Source organism: the organism of the source record quoted next, unplaced genomic scaffold (genome assembly GCF_019419815.1).
Source record: "Pyrus x bretschneideri cultivar Hongxiangsu unplaced genomic scaffold, Pyrus_bretschneideri_v1 Contig1, whole genome shotgun sequence".
Classification (NCBI taxonomy): Eukaryota; Viridiplantae; Streptophyta; class Magnoliopsida; order Rosales; family Rosaceae; genus Pyrus; species Pyrus x bretschneideri.
In genome coordinates this window covers 7,107,559-7,133,175 of record NW_025999390.1, presented here as the reverse complement: position 1 = coordinate 7,133,175, position 25,617 = coordinate 7,107,559, and the positions used below count along the sequence as shown (strand labels likewise).

General features: G+C 37.1%; 5 protein-coding genes across 5 annotated transcripts; 1 reads left to right on the top strand and 4 right to left on the bottom strand.

The window, feature by feature from the left end:
- Nucleotides 1-589: 589 nt before the first annotated feature.
- Nucleotides 590-4,093, top strand: LOC103927597. Its single transcript, XM_048582695.1, has 4 exons — nucleotides 590-778; nucleotides 1,200-1,621; nucleotides 1,747-2,487; nucleotides 3,380-4,093. Exons 2-4 carry the CDS (start codon nucleotides 1,208-1,210, stop codon nucleotides 3,425-3,427), a joined length of 1,203 nt encoding a protein of 400 aa, XP_048438652.1. The 5' UTR covers nucleotides 590-778; nucleotides 1,200-1,207; the 3' UTR covers nucleotides 3,428-4,093.
- A 3,730-nt stretch (nucleotides 4,094-7,823) lies between these two features.
- Nucleotides 7,824-10,535, bottom strand: LOC103937115 (receptor-like protein EIX1). Its single transcript, XM_048590758.1, has 6 exons — nucleotides 10,232-10,535; nucleotides 9,878-10,076; nucleotides 9,451-9,743; nucleotides 8,711-8,907; nucleotides 8,126-8,590; nucleotides 7,824-8,069 (listed from the first exon to the last, which is right to left on the bottom strand). Exons 1-6 carry the CDS (start codon nucleotides 10,533-10,535, stop codon nucleotides 7,824-7,826), a joined length of 1,704 nt encoding a protein of 567 aa, XP_048446715.1.
- A 1,083-nt stretch (nucleotides 10,536-11,618) lies between these two features.
- LOC103927561 (GTP-binding nuclear protein Ran1A) lies at nucleotides 11,619-14,197 on the bottom strand. The gene is made up of 8 exons (XM_009336500.3): nucleotides 14,087-14,197; nucleotides 13,930-13,999; nucleotides 13,755-13,811; nucleotides 13,530-13,647; nucleotides 12,537-12,626; nucleotides 12,210-12,389; nucleotides 12,011-12,088; nucleotides 11,619-11,818 (listed from the first exon to the last, which is right to left on the bottom strand). Exons 1-8 carry the CDS (start codon nucleotides 14,087-14,089, stop codon nucleotides 11,746-11,748), a joined length of 669 nt encoding a protein of 222 aa, XP_009334775.2. The 5' UTR covers nucleotides 14,090-14,197; the 3' UTR covers nucleotides 11,619-11,745.
- Nucleotides 14,198-20,667: 6,470 nt separating this feature from the next.
- LOC103927564 (GTP-binding nuclear protein Ran1B-like) lies at nucleotides 20,668-21,501 on the bottom strand. Its single transcript, XM_048590756.1, has 4 exons — nucleotides 21,485-21,501; nucleotides 21,216-21,395; nucleotides 21,050-21,127; nucleotides 20,668-20,803 (listed from the first exon to the last, which is right to left on the bottom strand). The coding sequence occupies exons 1-4, from the start codon at nucleotides 21,499-21,501 to the stop codon at nucleotides 20,734-20,736; spliced, it is 345 nt and encodes a 114-aa protein (XP_048446713.1). The 3' UTR covers nucleotides 20,668-20,733.
- Nucleotides 21,502-22,868: 1,367 nt separating this feature from the next.
- Nucleotides 22,869-25,617, bottom strand: LOC103927562 (GTP-binding nuclear protein Ran-3). Its single transcript, XM_048582686.1, has 8 exons — nucleotides 25,493-25,617; nucleotides 25,294-25,363; nucleotides 24,689-24,745; nucleotides 24,458-24,575; nucleotides 23,875-23,964; nucleotides 23,591-23,770; nucleotides 23,426-23,503; nucleotides 22,869-23,177 (listed from the first exon to the last, which is right to left on the bottom strand). The coding sequence occupies exons 1-8, from the start codon at nucleotides 25,493-25,495 to the stop codon at nucleotides 23,108-23,110; spliced, it is 666 nt and encodes a 221-aa protein (XP_048438643.1). The 5' UTR covers nucleotides 25,496-25,617; the 3' UTR covers nucleotides 22,869-23,107.

Below are 25,617 nucleotides of genomic sequence, written 5' to 3'. Positions count from 1 at the left end.
AAACTATTTTTTTCCAAATAAAAAAAAAGAATAACCTTTTATTTCAAATATTATTAGTGTATTAGATACGAACTATTTTTTCTTTTTCCAGTTACGAAAACACTTGAATTTTTTTATAAAAATTTCAATTTGTTTCTAACAATGTTTTTAATAGAAACACTTGTGAGTGTAAATATTTTCAATAAAAGTAATCTCAAACGAGTCCAAAGGATTACTTCATCTTGCAAAACTTGTTCACCAAGTCCTGCTTTTAGATTGTCATTTTCATTAAAAGAAATTTGTTGGACACTTTTTTTTTGTTTGGAAAAAGATGCTTAAAAATGTTGGACACTTGAGAAGCAAGTTAACACTCAAATACTTCTAAATCAACATTAATTAAAAAAATAGTAAAAATCCATCCACTTCATGAAAAATAAATTTTAAAAAAAATTAGAAAAATCAAAGTGATATAATCTCCTAAAAATTAGGTGAAAATTACCCAGTTATGCGCATTACGCACTCTCCCTTCTGGCCGAGGGCAAAACTTCAAACGGACGCAAAAAAGGAAAAAGGAAAAAAATAATAAAAAATCAAAATATAAATTCGTAAACAACTTTATTTTCTTCATATTCTCACACAAACAGAAAATTGCAAACCCTAACTTTCTAAATTTCCTCCCAATTCCAAGCCCGCAATTCTCAACCCTACAGGCTGGAAATCTCCAATTGAAGCCAAAACACAGAGGATCTAGGGCGGTATTTCACGTGAATTGATCGAATTTCGCAAAATTTCAAGCAAGGTGAGTCGAATCTGTTTCAATTTCGATTTCTAGGGTTTGGAATTTACGCTCTCAATGCTTTGTTCGTTTACTTTTATGTGAAATTGAGTACGTTTGGATTGTTTTGCGAAAGATTTTGGTGTTATTTGCTTGCCTAGGAACTCCGTTTCTGATTTTGTATTAAAATTTGGGGCTTTTCATTTACTTGGTTCAGTGTGATATGTTGGGGCTTTTGATTGATTATATTTTGTTTTGTTTTACTCTAGTCCAAATTATTTGGTTTTGTAAACTGTTTCACTACAATCTGGAAAAGTTGTCCCCTTTCTAAGTTTTACAAATGTGTATCTGCTGATTTGTCTTCGTTTTTTCGTGTAGTTGTTGATTTTACGGAACTCTTAGGCTTCGTTTCTAATTCGAAGATTTGATTTCTTGGTTGTTACAGGTTTTGACATGCTAGTAGGCATCATGAGATTCAAGAAGGGAAGCAAAGTGGAGGTACTTAGCCAAAAGGAGGTGCCTGGGGGAGCATGGCGCTGTGCTGTGATTGTCTCTGGTAATGGGCACACATATAGTGTTAGCTATGATTGGTCTGGCAAGGACAGTCAGGCAGTTGTGCATGGAGTCTCAAGGAAGGATATTAGGCCTTGCCCTCTGCCTGTTCAAAGAGTGGAGAGTTGGGCAGTTGGTGATGTTGCGGAGGTGTTTGATGTTGGTTTCTGGAAAATGGCCACGGTGATAAGGGTCTTGGATGAAAATTATTACTTGGCTAGGATACTTGGATCTTTTGAGGAGTTAAGAGTCCACAAATATAGGATCAGGGCACGCCAATTATGGAAGGATGACAAATGGTTTGTGATCGGAAAGGTAAACTTCTGTCTGCCTCATCTTTGTTTTATTTATTTTATCATTTCTATGCTTGTTGAATATATCGATAACAGTTTCAGGCCTTTCTTTTTATTTTATTTGCTTACTAATATTACTTTTGACAGGGTCCAGACAATCGGATGAGCTCACAAGCCCCCCAAATGAAAGCAAAAATAAAGCTACCCGCCAGGAATGATTGTTTACCTCCTCTGTACAACATCAGCTGTCAGGATTCCCATAGTGTTTCATCTGGATCTTTGAAGAAAGCTTATCCATATAGCTCTTCTATTGAGGGATATTCTCGAAAGATGAGGGCAATTGAGAAGGGGTGTGAGCGTCAACGCGTTTTTTCTGGGTCCCCGTCTTACTTGCTCAAAACGGTGGATGCTGTTGCTAACCCGCGAGAAAATCTGGTGGAAGAATACATGCATACATCCTTTGTTAATCGCACAACTGGATGTGTTGAAAAGGAGAGGAAAGAGTTAAATGGTGTTATTTCTTGTTTTGTTGAAAGAAGCTCAGAACTTAATGATAGCGATAGTGATGCATGCTCTGTTGGTAGTTGTAGTGTTATCAGTAGCAGTTCAAATAAGTTGTCTGGTCACAATTTAGCAGGTACTAGTCAAGATGTAGATACCCTTTCTAGTGATGCAGAGTCCTTTTGTTGCTGTGAAGATGCGCAAGAAAAATTTTCCCTTCCTCTAAAAGAGGATGTAGCAGCAGGAATCCATAGGTTAGAGTTGAATGCTTATCGCAGTACTCTGGTGGCAATGCATGCTTCTGGGTCCTTAAGCTGGGAACAAGAAGCGTTGTTGACAAATCTCCGTATTTCACTTCACATTTCAAATGATGAACATTTGATGGAAGTAAGGAACTTACTTTCCGCAGGAACAAACTTCAATATTAGATAACTTTTGATCTTTACGATGTTCAGTAGATTTATTGCCTTTCATACTTTGTAAGAATCAGAGAAATAATTGCTACAATTTATCCTGCTTATCTTGATTGTTCAATCTGTACTGATTTAAACCTGGGAAATTTGTACTTTGGAAATTATGTACCTGATTTTATAGAAGTGAATATTCCAAGTTCACCGTGGTTCTGTCTTTTCATTTGTTTTTAATAATCTTGTTACCAGTTTTTTCTCCATTGTAAGAAACAAGGATATATTGCTACATTTTGTTGTGATATTTTAGTTTCCAATGTCCAGTTATCTAAGTGTGTAAAATTTGTACTTAGGAAGCTGTGTACTTTGTCTTATAAAGAAGTGAATACTTGTAGCGTTTTTCCCTTTTGGAAGGTTTGTGCTTTGTAGTTCTTATGTGCAGCATTTAGTGAGTATGGAATCAGAGAGGATTTGTACCTATCCATGATCTAGTCTCTTGGGACCCATTACAGTTTGTTTAGTTCTATGACGATGACAAGGATGAACACTTGTCTCCATATACTTTTGGTTTTATATTAAGGACTTCTCTGTCTGCACTCTAGATTTTTTACAAGGTAAAGTGAAAAACCAAGTTTCTGATCCGGGAACAAGGATCACCATATTTCTGTTCTATCATTAATGATTGGTTGAGTGAGATGGTATCATTAAGTATGTGGAAGATTGGTTCATTCTGCATTACACATGGAATATGAAGTGTGTTGTCATGCCATATTATCTTTTTACTTATTGAATTGTGCTTGGTTCCTTGTTACCATGTGAATGCATACAGAGTTCCGTTTCATGATTCTTATTTCGAATCCCTGCATTTTCAGGGCCAAGGTTGGAGCCTTGCTTGGCTTGCCTTGCTTCCAAAGGCCTAGATGATGCTGGGATTTATCATCTTAGCGTGTACAGTGGGACTATCTATTTCCAATTTTCTTGGTGTATGACTATGTCACTAGTAAGTGGTACAATGGTTTCCTCTGTTTTTTCGAGGTGGTTCATTTTGGCTCTGCTGGGAACTGGAACACATCTTGTACAAAGCAGAACATGAACTTTGAAAGGTTCCCAGTTTGCTTGATACAGTTTACCTGATCTTTTGCTCTATGATATATCTCTATATTTTCTATCATTTTTTCATTTTTACTGTTGAAATATAGGACGTATTATATTGCTTGAGATAAAAAGCTATGTTAGTTTAGCACTATCTCCATGCAGTATTTGAACTTGCCCGGTAAATTTTCTGTTTTTTTTGTTTTTTTTTGTTTTATCTTATTGAACTCTGGAACGTTTTACATGATCCATATCCATCTGTTTATTCAATACTCCTTATCCATCAGTACTTTGTGCATTAGTATGACAACCTAAATGGCTTCGAATTTACTGTATAAACCCCTTTTTGGCATGCATTTATTTCCATATTAGTGTATGTACTTTGATGATAGTAATCTGAAGGCATTGATGTTTCTGTTTTGATTATGATATGAAATTATTATGTGATATATTTCTGTTGCTATTAATTGAAGCTTTTGATGGTATGCTATTTTTATTTTAAAACAATAATTTCTGATGCTATTAATCAAAGCTTTTGATGTTTTGAAATTGTCATATATTTGAAAGTCAAAACAATATAAGCGGACAGTTGGCTACAAGAGGTAATTCCCACAACTAGAGAGAAGTGAAAGGAAAGAACTAAACTACATTCTCCAAGAGATTTCTCGGAATTCAACATGGAGGTATGATCGGTTACTTATTGAGAGAAATTTGTGATTTCTAACACTCAATTGTATTCACATGTGAACTGTTGTGAACTATAAATTGAATTAGGATTTGTGTGAATGATTAAAGCAATTTGTAGTTATCTCATTTGTAAAAGAATCATTGAATCGAACTTGATTGCATTATGTACTGTTAGTCTGTTACCATACTTGAATGTGGTCATGGTATTTGTTGGAAATTTTCAAGGAATTTCACATGTTATTAGATGATGATAAGACACTGATTGCTGGTATTGGAGCTCAGATAAATGAATCAATTCAGATCACAACCATTTGTCCCAACTACATAGTATCATTCGTTGACAAGGTAATGCACACATTTCTTTGTATATAATTCTCAATCCTCTGTTGACAAGATCATGCAGTATAAAGTTCATTTTTGAGGGCTCGGTTGGTTGTACACATAGACCTGCTTAGAATCCATTGGAATTTTGGCAGCTTGCATGATGTTTATGATTCGAGTAATGAAATAGGTACGATGTGGGCGCGAAAGACTTCTCTAGATGGCAGTCTCATGAATGTATGCTGTGGGATAGTGTGATATACGTGGTACGCCATCTCAGCTGCCATGTTAGTTTGTAACATTATATTTTGCATCTCTTTTTCTTCATGTCTGCGGGGTGCCGTATTACTGGTAAATTTTGCTACTAGGGAATATGAAAACCTGAAGCTACATTTTACATTCTTTTGTCTGCGTTTTTCAACCCAAAAGGAGTCTTCCAAAAAGTTCACTATTTACTACTGCAAATTCTTTTTATATGCGTTTTTTAAGCGGACTAGATGTTACAGTCAAGCGTTCGAAATTCAGATTTGTCACATTGATCTTGAGGACAGTTGAGCTTTCTTTTGCAGTTCTAATAATGTACGTGATAGGAGCATATTCATGCGACTTCATTAGCTTGTTCTCGTGCATTTATGTTGTGTTTACTTAGTTATTTTAGTGTTTAAGGCTACTTTTGTGTATTTTCAGGTTATAAGGCCAAAGTGTGCAAGAAGATGCAAATTGGAGTCTTTTGAAGCGAAAGAGGAATGAATGAGTTGAAGACTTGAAGAAACAATGAATTCTTACTCCAACGATGAATTCCTACCAAAACGAGGATTCCTACTCAAACAAGGTTTCCTACTTGAAGTAGGAAAGTTAACCCTAGGTTTCCCATTTTGGTAACCTTTCCTAATCTCAAACGTCCGTATTTTCTAGCCACTTTGTAGGCCTTGTAGCACTTTAGTACACAAGACCAAGGCCCTAGCCCACTTTCAAACCCATGCCGTGCCTTTCCCCTAATTCCCTTCCCTTGCCGTGCAAGGGAGGGCAATTTTGTCCTAGGTTTGCATTTAAAACACATGCTTCTAAACCCTAGCCGCACATTGCCCTTTTATTTCCGAATTAAACCTATTTCTCTCCCAAATTCAATCCTAGCCGCACCTTTATATTTCTGATTTAATTTCCTAATTTTGTAAGCCTTTGATTTAATTATAATAAGCTAGGGTTTATTTTCTGAAACCCTACACATTTTACAACTTTAGCCGCACCCTTGGAGGCTCTAAAAAATCATTCATTCTTCTCCTCCCATATCAGCTGCAAGTCCCCATCCATATTCACCCTAAGCCGCAACCATTCTCTCCCATTCTCCCCCATCAGCCATAGCCACCATCACCAACAAACCATTCAATCCGTGCATTCACCACCAATTCCAGCCACAATCCACCATTCCCGCAGCCATCACCAACCCTTCCAGCCACCATCCACACCTTTATACACCTTCCCCCATCCTTGCCGCACAACCAAACCTCCCTAAACCCATTCCCAAACCAGAAAAACATCCAAATCACTACACACCATCTCTGCCGCAGCAAGAAGAAAGGAGAAAGAGGGCTTGAAACGCGCAGAAATTCAAGTGGATTCGTTGGGCGTTCTAGGTGTAATCAATCCTTTGTTCGTTATGTTTAAATTCAATTTTATTTCTCTTTCTGTGAACATGAGAGGCTAAATCCCTAGTTAGCTATGGGGTGATTCGAAACCATGTTTATGCTTGCAATATGAATTAATTACCTTTGGTTGGAATTTCATGAGTTGTGGATTCAATTTGTTTAACTGCTTGATTGATAACTTATTTGTGTATGTTTATTGAGAGTGCACGCTTAATTTCCATGCATGAATATGACGCTAGAATATAAGTGAGTTTCACCTAATAGTTATGAACTTATATTCGCAAGTAGTGGAGGTTGCTTATAAACAATCGCGTTAAATGAATTCTTGACACTAGTTTCATGCTCATCATAGTAACGAATGTCTCGTCAACACTTATAGTTTTCATGATGCTTAATGATCTTTGATTGTATCTTTATTGTGCTTTTCACGTAAAGGACTTTTGGAGAATGTTTTGAATTGCGTGTGCGCTGTCCCATCTAATTCATTAACTTAAGGAGAACTTGACGGTTAATTTAAGCGGACCTAATTAACCCGGGGTGTTGAGTTTCATAATTCATCAAAAGACCAACTGAAAATCATCTTGTATCCAAGTGTAACATGTGTGGAGAAGAACCTTCTAGTTAGCATTTCATCCATATTTTCATCAAATTCATCTTTACAATCTGCCATTAATTACAATCTGTGCATTTAGTTTAATTTCGTCAAAACTTCAATCCCCCTTTACTTTAGTGTCCAATTTAGTTAGAAAGTGTCTTAGTTTGTGTTTCTAAGTGTTTTGATTCATTTTATTACCCTAATTCATCCAAAGTAGTCAAAGTGCTCAAAACTGCCCATAATGTGTTTTTAAGGCAGTTTTGAGTGTTTTGGGTGCTGTTTGAGTCTTTTGGTTTGTTTTAGTGTTTTAAGTGTTTAGTTTTGCATTCTTTGAGTCTAGTTTAGTGTTTTAAAATTATTTTACGTTTTTTGAGTCAATTTCCAAGTGATTTTGCAATCCCTCCTAATCTCTGGTTAAGAACGATCCCTACTTATACATATATTACAATTGTCACAAGAGGGTTTTAATTTGTGTGCTTATTTAGTTCGCATCAGTACGAGGTACCTTCGACACCAGGTCTTATCTCCTTCAGAAAATTGCTCAAGAATTGCTGTTAAAGAGTTAATAACTAGAAAATGCTGTCATGGATCTTCTGTTCCAATCGAACCATTTTCTTTTTTTCTTTAGATAATGAGCATTTTGTAATCAGGCTACTGTTATGCAGTTGTTTATATGAAATATAATCATTGTAATTGTGTATTTATTTGAAATTAGCAAGGAAATTACTCGACTCTCATACACAAACACAAGTATTGGTACAGTTTATATCTAATAAATAAGAAAATTCAACAATAATAGCATAAAGCTTCGCAAACATGGGCGTAGCCAAGTTGGTTTATAGCTCTCTTGAATTATGGCATAAAGCTTGTTTACAATGTTATTTTGGAACCTCAAAAACCTTGTGCTCCATGGCATGTTCAACAATAAGAAGCCAAGAATACTCCAAAAACCAAATGCAAACCCTATTCCCAAGCTCAGGTAGAGCCAATCATCTTCGAGTAAACGAATAGATGCTCCCTCTTTCTATCACCTGATGAACTTGGACCTTCAACATGGTTTGTGCTGCACTCCTCCAGTGGAGGTCCACAAAGTTTATTTCCAAGGAAACTGGACGGATCAAAGCTCTGAAGCTGTGCACTTACCGGAATCTTCCCTGACAGATTGTTATCGGACAAGTTCAAGTAACTTAGAAACGTTAACTTTGACACGCTTGCAGAAATCTGACCAGTAAGTTGGTTCATCGAAAAATCGAGAGATTCTAACCATTTCATATCACCAATCCTTGAAGGGATTTTCCAACCAAACGATTGTTTGATAAGTTGAGTGATTGCAAGCAGATGAGGCTGGTCAGCTCTTCAGGGATCTCTCCAGATATAACATTGTCTGAAAGGTCCAGGCTTGTCACCAAAGCAAGCTTATTGGTATACTTCGTTTCTCTACCTTTGCTCACCAAGATTGCATTCTCTATGTCGTAATCCTCAAAAAAACCATAATCGCCAAGTGAACAAGTGTAGAACAAAATGGGACCTCCCGAGTTTGAAAAGTTTGTCATGGCAGTGAAATTGTTGAAACATGTTGGTATTGCTCCGAAGAGGTTGTTGTCCGTGAGGTCCAGGATCTGGAGCTTTCGGAGACTACACAGTTCATGAGGAATGTTGCCGCGAAGCATGTTCGAACGGAGGCTGAGGACTCCCAAATGTGAAAGGCTTTTACCAATCCGTGTTGGTATGCTTCCAACAAACTAATTATTGTGAAGGTAAAGAAGGAACAAGGACACACATTTTAGTAGGGAAGTAGGTACTTCTTCGGATAAGCGATTGTTATGCAAGTGCAACAATAGAAGGAGTCCTAAGTGCCCAACGGATGCTGGAATGTTCCCAATCAAATTGTTGTTTTCTAAGTTGAGAAGTTCCAAGTTTTGCAGATTGTCCAAACAGTCGGGAATTTCTCCTATGAGAGAATTGTTGTGAAGTCGAAGAATTTGAAGTTGTTTCGGCCCATCAGTCTTGTCACATAGGAAATGAAACAGAGTTCCAGAAAACGATGAATTGGAAAGATCTAGTGAAGATACATTGGAAGAAAATAGAGGTAATGAACCGTTGAACTAGTTAGAACCTAGGTTAATTACTGCTGTAGAGCTGGAATCTATATTTGCTACAAAAATATTTGGAATCTTGCCATACAATTGATTGTAAGAGAGATCCACAAATAGTAATCCAACGGAAGAAAAGTTCCAAAACCAAGTCAGAATGGTTCCTGAAATCGCTGTATTCGACATGTTAAGAGCAAGGAGTTGTGTTTGAGTTTGAAGCCATGCAGGCAACTCTGATGGCTCCAGATGCCAAGAATTTAGATACAAGGTGTATAGTTGGAAGGGAGGAAACCAATCCAGACTAGTTTTCAGAGTCAGAGAATTTTCGCTCGCGGAAAATTCTCTTAGTCTTGTCAGATTAGTGAAATGAACTTTAGAGACAACACACTCTAATTGATTGTTATAAATGTTCAAATGTTCTAAGCATGATAGATTTCCCAAGGACACTGGAATCGGACCTGATATGGAATTACTCTAAAAGTCAAGCAGGCCTAAATTTTTGAAGTTACCAAGCTGGTATGACAGATGACCTGAAAGATTATTATCTGATAGAGCCAAATACACCATGCGACCTGAACTGCACCTAGAAAAGCTTTCAAATATTTCTGAAACGCCTCCGCTGAAATTGTTTTTTGACAAATCGAGAACCATCAGCTTACAGAGGTTTCCCAATGAGTTTGGGACTTTCCCATCAAGTTGATTGTCAAATATGTCAAGATTGACAAGGGCTGTTAAGTTTCCAATGTAACTCGAAATTTCACCATGAAAGTTATTTTCAGAAAGAACTAGTGTTTCAAGATAGCTAAAAGTATACAACCAGTTAGGAATGGGAGAACTGATAGAGTTGTAATCGAGATTAAGAACTCAAAGACTAGTCATGTTCGAAATTCCACCTGGTAGGAGATGCAGAAAACATTCAGACATATGTAGTTCTACCAGCTGAGAGGGAGTGTGTTTTTACCCTGCAACCAATGTGATACTTTGCTAAGATCTATAGCAGCAATGTTCAAGTGTTGCAAAAGAGAGAGGCCAGAAATCCATTCAAGGTTCTCAACTACAAGATCATTATCAAACAGGCCAAGAGCGCGAAGACTCAAGATGTTTCCTAGTTGAGGAGGAATTGTACCTCCAAACCCTGCTTCCGAAAGGTTGAGATATCTTAAACTTTTCAAAGAACCTAAGAAGCTTGGAATTTCTATGCCTTCAAAATCATTGTTGTGTAGGTCCAAGTAGCTAAGATGCTTTAAATTGAGCAGGGAAAGATTTAACTTACCACCCAAAGACTTGTACCTGGACAAACTCTCGCTCGAAAATTCCTCATCTGAATAATAATTTCCGAGGTGGAGCTCGCAGACATGGCCGGTTTTTTATCACAGACAACTCCAGTCCAGTTGCAACAGTCTCTTTCGCCGCCAACCCACGATAAAAGCCGGTTTGAAGGACCCTTGAGGTCTTGCTTGAACACCAGAAGTGCTTGTCTCTCATATTCTTTGCAAGGCGCACTGATGAGAATTCCATTGCATAAGCAAATGCTAATTGTTATCGCAATGCTTAGAAATCTGAGAAGTGAAAAAACCTTCACGGGGTTATCCATAAGGTTGTATTGACTATGTATTTAGTGCTTGAGGTGAGTGAAGAGTGATCAATGAGATCCAGTTATATAAACGTATTATTGAGGAGAGTGGTCCAAATTGGCCTGCTCAATAAATTATATAAACAAATTATCGAGGAGAGTGGTCCAAATTGGCCTGCTCAAGAGTAGAGCCAGGAAATTTCACAGGGGTAGGCCAGGCCATAGTTTTTTATTTAATTTTTAATTTTTGTTGAAACTTGCTGGGATGAAGGTGGTAGATACCGAATGGGTTTAATGAGTACTCATTTATTTTTATATCTCCATAGAAGTTCTGTTACACTATTATCACCACTACCGATATCATCACCATAAAACTAGGTCAAGCAACAGGCAAGTCGTGATTGCTATAGCCTCTCTATTTTCTATGTCCATCCCCTCGTCGACATCGACATCATGGTAGACAAAGTCGTCATTGACTTGTTTTTAGGTCAGTCAAGAGAAAAAGGACAAAATTGAAAAAATACCACAAAACTGGGTTCTTATTAGGGCAGAAATGTTAGTTTGGTTAATGTCTTCTCAAAATCTCTCTAGCCTCCGAAATCAGGCTAAGTAGTTTCAGGGTAATATTATCCTTAATAGTGGTGCGAGCACGAAACGGATACGACTGCAACGAGCTTAACAGAATAAATGAAACTTGATTCAGATCATGTGCAAAAATTAATTTCTAACCAAGTCATTATACATCACACATTTAGCAATATATATTAATTTCTAAGTGTTCCTCTTTTTTTTAGCAACTTCTCTTATTTTTCTGTTTAATCAATGTTATAATTCTGAAATTTTTAACAACTTGATCACTATATATTAATTTCTAAGTGTTTCTTTTTTTTTTTTTTAGCAACTTCTCTTATTTTCTGTTTAATCAATGTTTTAATTCTGAAATTTTTAACAACTTCACAAAGTCAATTCCATAGAGCTTTGCTTGTATTTGCTGGTAACTCATGAAGATTTCTGTAGAGAAAATGTACTGATAAGAAGTTCTTTTTTGGTCCATTCTATTGAATGAGGAGTTAAACTAGTATGTATAAGGGGAGAAAAAGGAAATTTGACAGCATAAAATGTCCAACTTAATTTGCAAAAAGTTTTATAGTTCAGGTCACATTGATAACATATTCAAAAGTACACCACACTGCCTTTTCCTCTAGTACAAAATGTAGAATCATATAGTAGATCACGAATCAATCAGATCATCATCGTCATCGGGAAGGGGTTGTGCAGCTGCATCTTTCAATTCTTGTTCATGCCTGTTAACACCACCACACCAGTTTGTGTTAGCAAGAATTTCTCATCAAAACTAGAACATCAATTATGTACTATCGCACCAAACCGTGCTAACAATTGCTTTTGAAAAATCCCATGCTTATTAATCATATTAGGGTTGATCATGAAACTTTTTGTTCAAACTTTTTTAATCAAAATGGTGGTCTATCACTTACTTTGCTTGTACAGCCATGTCAATATGAACCTCCGGAGGAGCAAGAGCAGGTGATTCAACAAAATGAAGATCATTTTTTCTGCAGGGACCAACGGAACATATTTCAGCACATGAGAAAGTTAAACAACGCAGGGAGAGGAAACAATCCAAACCATAAAGAAATATGGCAAATTCATTGAAATAAATGATGTATAAATTACCCTGCAAGCTTCCTGGCCAGGTATAAGAAAGGTTTCTCAAAGTTGTAATTGCTCTTGGCAGAAATCTCATAGTACTGGAGATTCTTCTTCCTGTGAAAGGTGACCTGCTTTGCTTTCACCTGCCTTTTTTTCATATCTACCTTGTTTCCGCACAGAACAATAGGTATGTTCTCACAAACCCTGGACGGCAATAGAACTTAGAAGACCTTCAAGTTAAGAAAACTGGAAAGGGGGAACAGCTGAAGGAAACAGAAAAAGGGTAGAAGGAAGACAAAACTGGAAAATCAGAATACTAAGAAAACAGTAAATAAATCTCAAGTAACACACCTGCAGAGATCGCGCTGCCACGTCGGGACATTTTTGTATGTCAAACGAGCAGTAACATCAAACATGATGATGGCACACTCTCCATGAATACTGAAAATCAAGAAAAATAGCAGATCATGTAAGTATTAAGTGCAGTAGCAATAGACATCAACCTATTCAAACAGTGGAGAAAAGAAGATTCAAAGATAAGGGCAGATCCAAACAATAGACAACGATAGACAAACAATGGCTACAAAACCATTAACTGCACCTTACTTTGGTGTAAGGACTGAAGATGTATATAATTCCTAGATAATTTGATTAAATTCAATGGTTAGGCATAACATATGTCAAAAGCACAATGAAATATAGATTATGTTAAAGAAATCAACCCCATCTCATTAAAGGACTTACACAAATCTAGAATAAAGAATTCTAGAACATTCACTAAGGTTGGTTAGCTAGATTATCCAAGTTAAAGTAGTACTTTGTAGAAATGACTAGAATGTTGTCTCTTAAGTTGGTGGAAGAGTCTAGAAGAATGGTGAGGTTTCCACCAACATGCAAGATTAGTGTAGATAATTCTAGCTTGGGAAGTTAGTGGAATTATCTAGATATCTCTAGCATTGTGTGTCCATGCTTCTCCAAGGTTCCATCCATGCCTATAAAAGGAGAAGGCATCCACACCATTTGTATCAACAAATCAACAAATCAACAAGCAAGCTTGTAAGCAAGCAAGCAAGTGAGAGTGAGAAGAAAGAATAGTCTTGTAAGAGTGTGAGTGCTCTAGAGTTTGTCTCTAGAAAGTGAGTGAGTGTCATAGCTTCTCAAGAGTGTCTTTGATAGTTTGTGTTGTAATATTTTGTTTGTGTAATACAAGTAATTTGTTTACTTGTATTGTCTCTCCAACACTTGTGCTAGAGTTATGTACTCTAAGTTTTTTTACCCCAACAGATTACAGTTAATCATGAACAGGATGCAATTAAAATAGAGGGTTGTGGTAAGACGACATACTAATAACCATCTCGAAGTCCACCAAACTTCTCCTGACCAGCTGTGTCCCAGCAGCAGAACCTGATCCACCCAAAATTTGTGCAGAAGTCCAACGGATGAACGTCAACACCAATCGTTGCTGCAATTCGCCAAGCCACACAGTAAAAATCCAAATTTCACACACAAAAAAACCCAAAAGTCACTGGCAATCACGCAGAGATAATAAAAGGAATTTATCTTCCTAACGTTCATATTTCTTTTCGAACTCTCCAGTCAGATGGCGTTTCACGAAAGTGGTCTTCCCTGCACCCAACAAATACAGCAAAAGTTAGGGTTTGACAAAATCTTATATCAGAATGAACAAAAAATAGGAAAAAGACGATATTGAAGCTAAACAAAGAGAAAAGCGAAAAACGTGTACCTGTTCCACCATCGCCGACGATGACAAGCTTGAAGCTGGGTAAATATACAGTTGCCTGATTCGGAAGAGCCTGTAATCAAATACAACAATGATCATTTTCGATCAGAACAAAACCCTAGCGATCGAACTGCCTAGAGAGAAGAGAGAGATTGCTTACCATAGCAAGAGAGCTGCAGAATGTGATTTGATATAGGGGTTTGGAGGAGAGGGAAGGGTTTGAATTCTGCGGAGAACAGTAGTACTGAAGAAGGTGAAGGACTTGCGGGTTTTATATCGGATGGACGCGGAAAAAGCACGCCAGAGGTTCGGCTTTGATTCAAAGCTATTTTTCCGCCGTTGGATTCCAGTCCCGCTTAAATTCTCCGCTTGAATTTTGTCCATACACGTGGCACCTACTTCCCTAATATGCTTAACAAATCAATTCGTTTAATTTAAATTGAATTTAAAAAATTATTCACACTATATTTTCCCTTTTTTTAACAGTTAATGGGGTCTATCCCTTACTTTGCCTGTACAGCCATGTCAATTTGAACCTCTGGAGGGGCAAGAGCAGGTGATTCACCAAAATGCAGCTCGGTGTTTCTGCAGAGACAAATGGAGTGACAGAATATTAACTTTCAGCCCACGACAAGGTAAATAAAACCGAGAGAGAAACGATCCAAACCTAAAAGAAAAAGTTGAAAATTCATTGAAATAAATGATGCAGAAATTATCCTGCAAGCTTCCTGGCCAAAAAATACTAAACCAGAAACACAGAATATCAATAAAGGGGATAAATAAATCTCAAGTAACAAACCTGAAGATATCACGGTGCCATGTGGGGACATTTTTGTGCATATGGCACACTGTCCTTGATACTGAAAGTCCAAAAAAGGAACATTGCATAAGTGTCAAATATAATCAAAGGTGCCAAAATCCTCTGGTTTACAGAAGTTGAACAAAACAAATAATTCCAAGATAATTGTGATTTGGTTTTTATGTTGAAGATTCTAATTAACCAAAGAACACGATGCTTCTATATATTGAAACACGTACATTACGGATAGAAGAATAATAATGCCAGCAATTTGAGGAATATATGCAACAACAACAAAAATCCTAAGTTCTAAAACAATAAAATAAGAGAATCTCGAAACAGAAAAGTGTTCAAAGCTTCGTAGTCGCTCCAATGGCGCTTTACTAATTCTCATAGATGTTGCTTTGCATGTGCAATTCATTATTCATAGGTGTGGTGTTTTCTAAAAAGGCCTCGATAGAACAGTGGTAGAACCCTAACCCTAGTTTTGCCTGCACATGTGAAAGTAGGCAACATTGCCAACTCAATTTAAGCTTGAATTTGCCTATGTGGCTCATCAAAAGGAGTTTGGTTACTCATTTGTCTACTCCATTGAATATGCTCTTACTAGAATCAAGTCTTGTTTCGAGGTGCTATGCTTTTACTAGAAACAGGTTTTGAGAAGCACAAACCCCAATCAAAACCTCATCAAAGCCTGTTAAAGGACTTTTGACTTTGTCTGTCAAAGGCCATGAACTGTGCTACGTGAGTTAAAACTTTCTTCTGCAACTTTATACTACGGTTTAGTGATGTTTCTTTTTTTAATAGGTGAGAAATCTTAGAGCATCCCTAATGGTAAAGGCAACCAAAGCAAGCAAGATTGTAGTGCAATGACGTGAAATATTGCTTACTCATTTGCCTATGTGGCTCATCAAAATGGGTTTATCTTCTCAATTGCCTGCATCATTGAAAATGGTCTCAAGTTCAAATCTGTCACTCGGTATTGCTGTCTAGTGAGAATACTTATCACTAGATTCAAATCTCGCCTAAATGCAAGTTACAAATCTCGCCGATTGCTAGCTTGAACCAAAAATACATTATGCCGGTATCAGTTCAATTTGGATTTGACAATGTCCCTCAAAGAAACCGAACTGTACCAAACCATACTATTATTTAACATTTGGTTCGGGCTCTTGGGCCCAAACCAAACGGTTACGAATCCTACAGCATCTTCCACAAAAGTTTCCTGAAAAGACAGGCTACATAGCAAAAGAACGACACTGCATAATATAGATTGAAAAAAATGTCGGAAGATGGCTGGATACGAAGCCAATTCAAAATCAAAAGAACTTGGCCTTCTCCAATTCACATCCTCAATTGACCAGGAAAATCAATGTTGGAACTTGTGTTTTATGTGGGACTTGGAGTCCCACATCGCCCAAACACCTATCATATTAAGTCTTTATAAGTGAGTTCACTCACTTATAGTTTGAAATGAATTGGGCCAAAGCCATGGACCTTGGGCCTTAGAATTGGAGAGTTTGGGTGTATATATTAAATGTCAAAGATGGGTCTTGGGTGTGCTGATCGAAATTTATTTGTTACTTACCAATCTGTTGATGGTGGAGAAAATCTGTACATGGGAAATGCAACTGCGTCTGCCGTTGCAGGGAAGGGAAAAGTGACGCTCAAACTCACTTCCGGAAAAGAGCTTTCACTTACCAATGTTCTGCATGTTCCAGATATTCGTAAGAACCTGATTTCTGGATCACTTATGAGTAACAAAGGTTTCAAAATTGCGTTTGAATCTGACAAGTTTGTAATCACCAAAGGTGGGATGTATGTGGGAAAGGGCTACCTGGCTGAGGGGCTCTTCAAAATGAATGTACTTTCTGTTAATGCTATGAATAATAATAACAAGCCAAGTGCTTCTTCTGCTTACTTGATTGAGTCCTCTACATTATGGCATGCAAGATTAGGTCATGTTAATTTTCGTTCTCTTCAAAGAATGGTTAACTTAGGCCTATTGCCAAAATGTTCCATGAACAAAGTATCTAAATGTGAGATATGCACAGAATCTAAATATGCAAGACACTCATATAAATCAGTGGAAAAATCCAACGAAATACTTGGTTTAATCCATAGTGATCTTTGTGATTTCAAATCCACACCAACTCGTGGAGGAAAGAACTATTATATTTCCTTCATTGATGATTGCAGCAAGTATTGTTATGTCTATTTGATTCATAGTAAAGATGAAGCTTTAAACATGTTTAAGACATTTAAAGCCGAAGTCGAAAATCAACTAGACAAAAGAATAAAGGTCTTAAGATCGGATAGAGGTGGTGAATACGAATCTAATGACTTTGCAGAATTTTGTTCAACACATGGAATAATACATCAAACAACAGCACCATATACTCCTCAACAAAATGGAGTGGCTGAACGGAAAAATCGTACATTGAAGGATATGATTAATTCCATGTTGAACAGTTCTGGTGCACCACATAATTTATGGGGTGAGGCATTCCTTGCTGCAAACACGATTTTGAACCGAATTCCACATAAGAAGACTAATCAATCTCCTTATGAAATCTAGAAAGGTAGGTTACCTACATATAAAACCTTAAAAGTGTGGGGTTGTCTTGCAAAAGTTCAAGTGCCTCTTCCGAAGAGACAAAAACTTGGACCAAAAACAGTGGATTGTATATTTATTGGTCATGCCAATAATAGTTCGGCATATAGATTTTTGGTTCATAAATCTGAAATTGCAGACATTCATATAAACACTATACTTGAATCTGCAGAAGTTGAGTTCTTTGAGGAAATTTTTCCTTACAAAGATAGGTCATATGTTTTGAACAAAAGAGTACATGAGGTTACTACAAGAAATGGTAACGATAATCATGCCTCAACTTCGAGAGTTCAAATCCAAGATTTGGAACCACGAAAGAGTAAAAGAGCAAAAATTGCAAAGGATTTTGGTCCTGATTTCCTCACTTTTGTGACCGAAGAAGAGCCTCAAACTTATAAGGCTGCATTAGTATCGTCTGAAGCACCTTATTGGAAAGAAGCTATTCAAAGTGAAATAGAATCCATCATGCAAAATAATACATGGGAATTGGTTAATTTGCCTCCTGGAAATAAACCAATAGGACACAAATGGATTTTCAAGAGGAAATTAAGACCGGATGGTACCATCGACAAGTATAAGGCTCGTTTAGTTGCCAAAGGGTATCGTCAAAAAGAAGGACTTGACTATTTTGACACTTATTCACCAGTAGCTAGAATAACATCTATAAGGTTATTTATAGCTATAGCGTCTGTGTACAATCTTGAGATACATCAAATGGATGTCAAGACTGCATTTCTAAATGGTGAATTAGACGAAGAAATATATATGGATCAACCTGAAGGTTTCATTGTCAAAGGTCAAGAAAAGAAAGTTTGCAAGTTGATTAAGTCATTATATGGACTCAAACAAGCGCCTAAGCAATGGCATGAAAAATTCGATCATAATATGATTACAAATGGATTTGTAATCAATGAAAGTGATAAATGCATTTATGTTAAGAAAACGAAAAATGCTTGTGTTATTGTATGTCTATATGTTGATGACATGCTTATAATGGGAACAAACAAAGATGTGATTAACTCCACAAAGAAAATGCTAAATTCTAGTTTTGACATGAAAGATATGGGGTTAGCTGATGTGATTCTTGGAGTTCGAATTCTAAGGAATTCAGATGGATATGTCCTAACTCAATCACATTATGTGGAAAAGGTTCTAAAAAGGTTTGGACATTATGATTGTAAACCTGCAGTAACTCCTTTTGATCCCATTCATAAACTTACTAAAAACGAAGAAGAGAGCGTATCTCAATTGGAGTATACCCAAGTTATAGGTTGCTTGATGTACATTATGAATTGTACAAGACCTGATCTTGCTTATTCAATAAGCCGACTAAGTAAGTATTCAAGTAATCCTGGAAGAGATCATTGGAATGCTTTAATAAGGGTATTAAGATACTTAAAGCATACAATGCACTATGGTTTGCATTACACTCAATATCCCCCAGTATTAGAAGGATATAGTGATGCAAATTCGATTTCAGGGAGCACAGACAGTAAATCCACAAGTGGATATGTATTTACACTTGGTGGAGCAGCTGTGTCATGGAAATCATCCAAGCAAACATGTATAGCACGTTCGACAATGGAATCAGAGTTTATAGCCTTAGATACAGCTGCTGATGAAGCTGAATGGCTTAAACATTTTCTGGAAGATATTCCATTCTGGCCCAAGCCTGTGACTGCAATATGTATACATTGTGACAGCATGGCTGCACAAGGTCGAGCCAAAAACGCTGAATATAATGGGAAGTCGAGACATATAAGGCGACGACATAAAACCATTAGACAACTACTCAAGAATGGAACTATTTCCATTGATTATATTAAATCTAAGGAGAATATTGCCGATCCTTTGACAAAAGGCCTATCCAAGGATCAAGTGGCATTTACATCGAGGGGAATGGGTTTAAAGCCAACTCAATGAGTTATAACTTGATGGAAACCTAACCTAGCTAATTGGAGATCCCATGGTCTAGGTTCAATAGGCAAACTAGTTGAGGGAAACTCAAAGTAAGAAACACACAATCTTTACTCATTCTTATGATGGAAAACAGTGTGTTGCCTGTTAGACGAAAAGGGTGAATAACTATTCTTAATAATGCTAATATCTTATGATTAAGATGAATAGAACAGGATATTCTTTATTAGCATTACCTATATGAGATTGATGTGGGGTCGCATCTTTGAGAATTGGTATGGCTACAATTCTCTAAAGGTCTCATGAAATCAGGATATGTTCAGGACCAAAATGAACTCAACCGTATGAATTGACGTGTGTTCAGATGTGATATGTGTGATACTTATTATTTCGATTTTACTACAAAAAATGATCAGTTCAAGATAGTAAATTCACTGCGTCATTAGGTAAAACCGATAAGTACTCACTAGAGAAGGTTCAAGTCCAAAAGACACCTATCCCGATGCGTATCATATCTAAGTTCTCTGGAAGTACATTACTAATGTAGCTAGTATCTTATTTTCAATTCAAATGTGGGGTATTGCTAAAGTTTGAATAGAAAATGTGGGGTATTGTTGGAACTTGTGTTTTATGTGGGACTTGGAGTCCCACATCGCCCAAACACCTATCATATTAAGTCTTTATAAGTGAGTTCACTCACTTATAGTTTGAAATGAATTGGGCCAAAGCCATGGACCTTGGGCCTTAGAATTGGAGAGTTTGGGTGTATATATTAAATGTCAAAGATGGGCCTTGGGCCTTGGGGCTCTTGGGCTCGGATGGACGAAAAACACAAGTTACGTTTTTTATTTTTTGGATTCAGTTTTTTCCGAAAGGATAAAACTGATTGAACAGTTACGATCAGTTTTTATTGAACAGTTGCATTCGGTTTTCTTTTTACAAAAACTGATAAGCATGAACGGTTGGAGAAGTTCAAATTATGCCATTATATATATGGCAATAAAAATCAGAAACGAGAATCAATTTTTCAATATTCATTCCTCTATATTTCGCTGAGAACCACACAATCAATTCGCCAAGAATCCAAGTTCGAGTGCAAGAACTTGGATTAGATAGTTGTATCCTGCAAGATAGACGTCCATTGAACTGCTGCACTGAAGTAGGGACGAATTTCTATCTTAGGAGATTGCTTCTGCAAGCCTCTATCTTCAAGAAACAAGTCAGTGATTTGTGATTTTATATATAATCTCATTACGTGTTTATGTTTTAATATATTGTATTTGTTGTTGAGTTTTACCATTCGAAATAAAACTGTGCAAATTGTTGTATAATATATACTTAACATTTGATTGGTATTAACAATCAACACTTACAAACAACAATACCAGAAGTTTCAGAAAAAAAAAAAACAAAACAAATGGTCCGAAGACCACGAACAATAATAAGGGAACTCTCAACCAGACGACAACTTCCACATCTACTCGAATGCTTCATCATCATCATCAGGAAGGGGCTGACTAGCAGCTGCAGCAAGCTCAGCCTCGTGCCTGTATTATCAATTACAAAATCAAACGTAAGCTCCTGTTTGCAACAACTCATCAAAAAGTACCAACACCAATGCGCCAAGTCCAATCATAAACCGTTTGCCTTTTTTCCAAATCTCTATATTCCTAGTCACTACATTAGACGTGTGTGTGCAAGTGTGGGTTGTGTGTGTGCGAGCGAGAGAGAGAGAGAGAGAGAGAGAGAGAGAGAGAGAGAGAGAGAAACTTTGGTTACGAAAGAAGACTTACTGTTGTTGTGCAGCAAGATCAATGTGCACTTCTGGAGGAGCCAAGGCAGGGGATTCGACAAAATGCAAGTTAGGATCCCTACAACAAGCCGCACTTTCAGTAACTTAAACTGCACTTCCAAAAGTCACAAGAAAAATACATTTATTTTACAACTTAAAGATTTTACCCTGCAAGCTTTCTGGCAAGGTACAAGAAAGGCTTCTCAAAGTTATAATTGCTCTTAGCAGATATCTCATAGTACTGCAGATTCTTCTTCCTGTGGAAAGTAACTTGCTTTGCCTTGACCTGCCTGTTCTTCACATCAACCTTGTTTCCACAAAGAACAATGGGTATGTTTTCACACACTCTGGAATTCGTTTAATTTAAATTGAATTTAAAAAATTATTCACACTATATTTTCCCTTTTTTTAACAGTTAATGGGGTCTATCCCTTACTTTGCCTGTACAGCCATGTCAATTTGAACCTCTGGAGGGGCAAGAGCAGGTGATTCACCAAAATGCAGCTAGGTGTTTCTGCAGAGACAAACGGAAGTGACAGAATATTAACTTTCAGCCCACGAGAAGGTAAATAAAACCGAGAGAAAAACGATCCAAACCTAAAAGAAAAAGTTGAAAATTCATTGAAATAAATGATGCAGAAATTATCCTGCAAGCTTCCTGGCCAAAAACTACTAAACCAAAAACACAGAATATTAATAAAGGGGATAAATAAATCTCAAGTAACAAACCTGAAGATATCACGGTGCCATGTGGGGACATTTTTGTGCATATGGCACACTGTCCTTGATACTGAAAGTCCAGAAAAGGAACATTGCGTAAGTGTCAAATATAATCAAAGGTGCCAAAATCCTCTGGTTTACAGAAGTTGAACAAAACAAATAATTCCAAGATAATTGTGATTTGGTTTTTATGTTCAAGATTCTAATTAACCAAAGAACATGATGCTTCTATATATTGAAACAACTTACAATTACAGGATAGCAAGCGATATGCCAGCACTTTGAGGAATATATGCAACAACAACAAAAAGTCCTAGTTCTAAAAAAACAACAAAATAAAAATCCTCGAAACGAAAAGTGTTCAAAGCTTGCATATCGCGCCAATGGCGCTTTATAAACTAATGCTCAAATTGTGTGCCTTTGCATGTTGCAATTCAATTATTCATAGGTTGTGTTTTCTAAAAAGGCGTAGAACAGGGTGATCCTGTTTTGCCTGCAAGAAGTAGCATGCCACTCTTTAAGCTGAATTGCTAGTGGCTCATCAAAGGAGTGGTTATCATGCCTACTCATGAACCTACTCAGTCTTTTCGTGCTATTTTACTAGCCGTTTGAGCAAAACCCAATCAAACCTCACAAGCTGTTAAGCCTTGTCCAAAGCCATTTCAGGCGTAACACTTCTCGCCTTATCCGGTTTAGGTTTCTTTTTTATAGTAGAAATCTAGAGCATCCTAATGGTTAGGCAACAAAGCAAGCAGATCAATGACGTGAACTATGCTTCTCATTGCCTATGTGGCTGGTTTCCTCAATTGCCGACTGAGTCTTAAGTCAAATCTGTAACTCGGATTGCTTTAGTGAGAAGCTTCTCACTAGATTCAATCTCGCCTAAATGCAAGTTTCCAATCTAGCCGATTGCTAGCTTGAACCAAAATTACATTATACCGGTATCAGTTCAATTTGGATTTGACAATATCCCTCAAAGAAACCGAACTGTACCAAACCATACTATTATTTAACATTTGGTTCGGGCTCTTGGGCCCAAACCAAACGGTTACGAATCCTACAGCATCTTCCACAAAAGTTTTCTGAAAAGATAGGCTACATAGCAATAGAACGGCACTGCATAATATAGATTGAACAAAATGTCGGAAGATGGCTGGATACGAAGCCAATTCAAAATCAAAAGAACTTGGCATTCTCCAATTCACATCCTCAATTGACCAGGAAAATCAACACTTACAAACAACAATACCAGAAGTTTCAGAAAAAAAAAAAAAAACAAATGGTCCGAAGACCACGAACAATAATAAGGGAACTCTCAACCAGACGACAACTTCCACATCTACTCGAATGCTTCATCATCATCATCAGGAAGGGGCTGACTAGCAGCTGCAGCAAGCTCAGCCTCGTGCCTGTATTATCAATTACAAAATCAAACGTAAGCTCCTGTTTCCAACAACTCATCAAAAAGTACCAACACCAATGCGCCGAGTCCAATCATAAACCGTTTGCCTTTTTTACAAATCTCTATATTCCTAGTCACTACATTAGACGTGTGTGTGCAAGTGTGGGTTGTGTGTGTGCGAGCGAGAGAGAGAGAGAGAGAGAGAGAGAGAGAGAGAGAGAGAGAGAGAAACTTTGGTTACGAAAGAAGACTTACTGTTGTTGTGCAGCAAGATCAATGTGCACTTCTGGAGGAGCCAAGGCAGGGGATTCGACAAAATGCAAGTTAGGATCCCTACAACAAGCCACACTTTCAGTAACTTAAACTGCACTTCCAAAAGTCACAAGAAAAATACATTTATTTACAACTTAAAGATTTTACCCTGCAAGCTTTCTGGCAAGGTACAAGAAAGGCTTCTCAAAGTTATAATTGCTCTTAGCAGATATCTCATAGTACTGCAGATTCTTCTTCCTGTGGAAAGTAACTTGCTTTGCCTTGACCTGCCTGTTCTTCACATCAACCTTGTTTCCACAAAGAACAATGGGTATGTTTTCACACACTCTGGAATTCAAAACACGGTAACCCCAAAAAAGTTAATATCAAACCCGAAACCTCATTGGGTGAAATCCATGCGATAACAAATAATGAAAAATTTGCATGCAAACCTGCAAAGATCCCTGTGCCATGTAGGAACATTCTTGTATGTCAACCGAGCAGTAACATCAAACATGATTATAGCGCATTGCCCATGGATGCTGTACAACAATGTAATTCAAAACCACAGTAAGAAAATGTCACATTTTGGGGATAACAATAAAACATGCATGGTGACTAATAACTACAAAATGTTCATGCATCCACCAGGAACAAAAACTACAGATAATGACATGAATGCATAGAGTATAAAGCATAATAAAGAATCCTTTCAACAAGGTCGGATTAAACTATTCTTAGTCATAATCAATAAAACAAAGGTTTCGTCATCACGATTTGCATTATCACATCTCAATGAAGCACGTAATCATTCGACTAAAAAAACAACATTGAATTAGCACTATACAAGAATAAGCACCAGCTTTAGACTTTGACAGATCCAACAAACCAAATCTCAAGTAACGCTTAATGCTGATAAGAATTTAGAAAGCAGAATACTTGTACTCAAAACACAGCCAAAAAACAAAAGCAAACAAGCTTGATAACAAACTCCAGCCAGAAATTAAAAAAAAAAAAAAACTAAAAAATACTCACTAGTATCCATCTCGAAGACCTCCAAACTTCTCCTGCCCGGCTGTATCCCAACAGTAGAATCGAATTTTTCCACAGTTGGTGAAAAAGTCCAATGGATGAACCTCCACACCAATAGTTGCTGTCGATTAAACAAGAATGTGAATGAGTTACATAGATCACAAAATGGCAAGGGAACAGTCCAAAAAAAAAAAGACCAACTCAAAAGGGAAAAGTGGTACGCAAGATACTTACGTTCATATTTCTTCTCAAATTCACCAGTAAGATGTCTCTTCACAAAGGTTGTCTTTCCTGCATCGACAGAAAAGTTTCAATCAGGGAAAAACCACGGAATTACAAACAAATTACTCAATCCATATTGTCAAAGTTACAAACTTAAACCACAGTTTGAAAAAGAAAATGTCCACAATCACAAATAACAAAAACCTTATTACACCGAGACAGTATCAAACCACCAAACATATTATTTAAGCCGCATTTGCATTTGAATCATCATAACAAAGTTCAAGAACCGAAACCCCAGTAAACAATTTCTAGAGAAGCGAGAGGTTTAGATGTACTCTTAGTTCATTTCCACTGCTATTATCGATTTGCAGTAATGTGATCAACATCATGAGGAATCACCCTACAACTATATAACCACTCAAAAATCCAAACTTCACAGTTACAATTTCGCTACAACTAATCAAACTCCATATTTTCCAAGCGACAAAGTTTGCATCTGGCTCACTTGAGCTCAGAAACCAATCCATTTTGTCCAAGAAAAAAAAATTCAGAAAACGAAAATTTTCTGAGAAACCAAACAGATCATGAATCGGAAGAGAAAATGAAAGGCATACCTGTTCCACCATCGCCGACGATGACGAGCTTGAAGCTCGGGTAATCCACGGTCTGCTGATTCGGCAAAGCCTGCAAAATTTCACCCAAAATTTATAAACAAATTAGTAAAAAATCGGTTTTCTCAGCAGCCAAACAGAAAATACAAAGATCAAAAGAATCGGACAGAAATTTTCCCGAAAAAAAAAAGCAAGGACTTACCATTTGAGTCTAGCGCTGTGAGTGGCGCGGAGAGCAGGGCGAGTAGGGAGAGAGAGGGAGAGGGAGAGAGAGAGAGAGAGAGAGAGAGAGGGAACGAGTTGAGATTTGATTAGGGTTTATGTAGT

What these genes read in the sequence shown, in the direction of transcription:
- LOC103927597 (XM_048582695.1), top strand. Translation starts at nt 1,208, where the DNA reads ATGCTAGTAGGCATCATGAGATTCAAGAAGGGAAGCAAAGTGGAGGTA. An exon ending in AATGGTTTGTGATCGGAAAG is followed by an intron (nt 1,622 to 1,746) that starts GTAAACTTCTGT and finishes TACTTTTGACAG; the next exon opens with GGTCCAGACAATCGGATGAG. An exon ending in ATGATGAACATTTGATGGAA is followed by an intron (nt 2,488 to 3,379) that starts GTAAGGAACTTA and finishes CTGCATTTTCAG; the next exon opens with GGCCAAGGTTGGAGCCTTGC.
- LOC103927561 (XM_009336500.3), bottom strand. An exon ending in GTTCGAAAAGAAATATGAAC is followed by an intron (nt 13,648 to 13,754) that starts GTTAGGAAGATA and finishes GGCGAATTGCAG; the next exon opens with CAACGATTGGTGTTGACGTT. An exon ending in CTGGCCAGGAAGCTTGCAGG is followed by an intron (nt 12,089 to 12,209) that starts GTAATTTATACA and finishes TGGTCCCTGCAG; the next exon opens with AAAAAATGATCTTCATTTTG.
- LOC103927564 (XM_048590756.1), bottom strand. An exon ending in CTTGCCAGAAAGCTTGCAGG is followed by an intron (nt 21,128 to 21,215) that starts GTAAAATCTTTA and finishes GGCTTGTTGTAG; the next exon opens with GGATCCTAACTTGCATTTTG. An exon ending in GATCTTGCTGCACAACAACA is followed by an intron (nt 20,804 to 21,049) that starts GTAAGTCTTCTT and finishes TTGATAATACAG; the next exon opens with GCACGAGGCTGAGCTTGCTG.
- LOC103927562 (XM_048582686.1), bottom strand. An exon ending in GGTCTTCGAGATGGATACTA is followed by an intron (nt 23,965 to 24,457) that starts GTGAGTATTTTT and finishes ATTGTTGTACAG; the next exon opens with CATCCATGGGCAATGCGCTA. An exon ending in CTTGCCAGAAAGCTTGCAGG is followed by an intron (nt 23,504 to 23,590) that starts GTAAAATCTTTA and finishes GGCTTGTTGTAG; the next exon opens with GGATCCTAACTTGCATTTTG.
- LOC103937115 (XM_048590758.1), bottom strand. Translation starts at nt 10,535, where the DNA reads ATGGATAACCCCGTGAAGGTTTTTTCACTTCTCAGATTTCTAAGCATT. An exon ending in AACACACTCCCTCTCAGCTG is followed by an intron (nt 9,744 to 9,877) that starts GTAGAACTACAT and finishes GTATACTTTTAG; the next exon opens with CTATCTTGAAACACTAGTTC. An exon ending in TTGGGAACATTCCAGCATCC is followed by an intron (nt 8,591 to 8,710) that starts GTTGGGCACTTA and finishes CACAATAATTAG; the next exon opens with TTTGTTGGAAGCATACCAAC.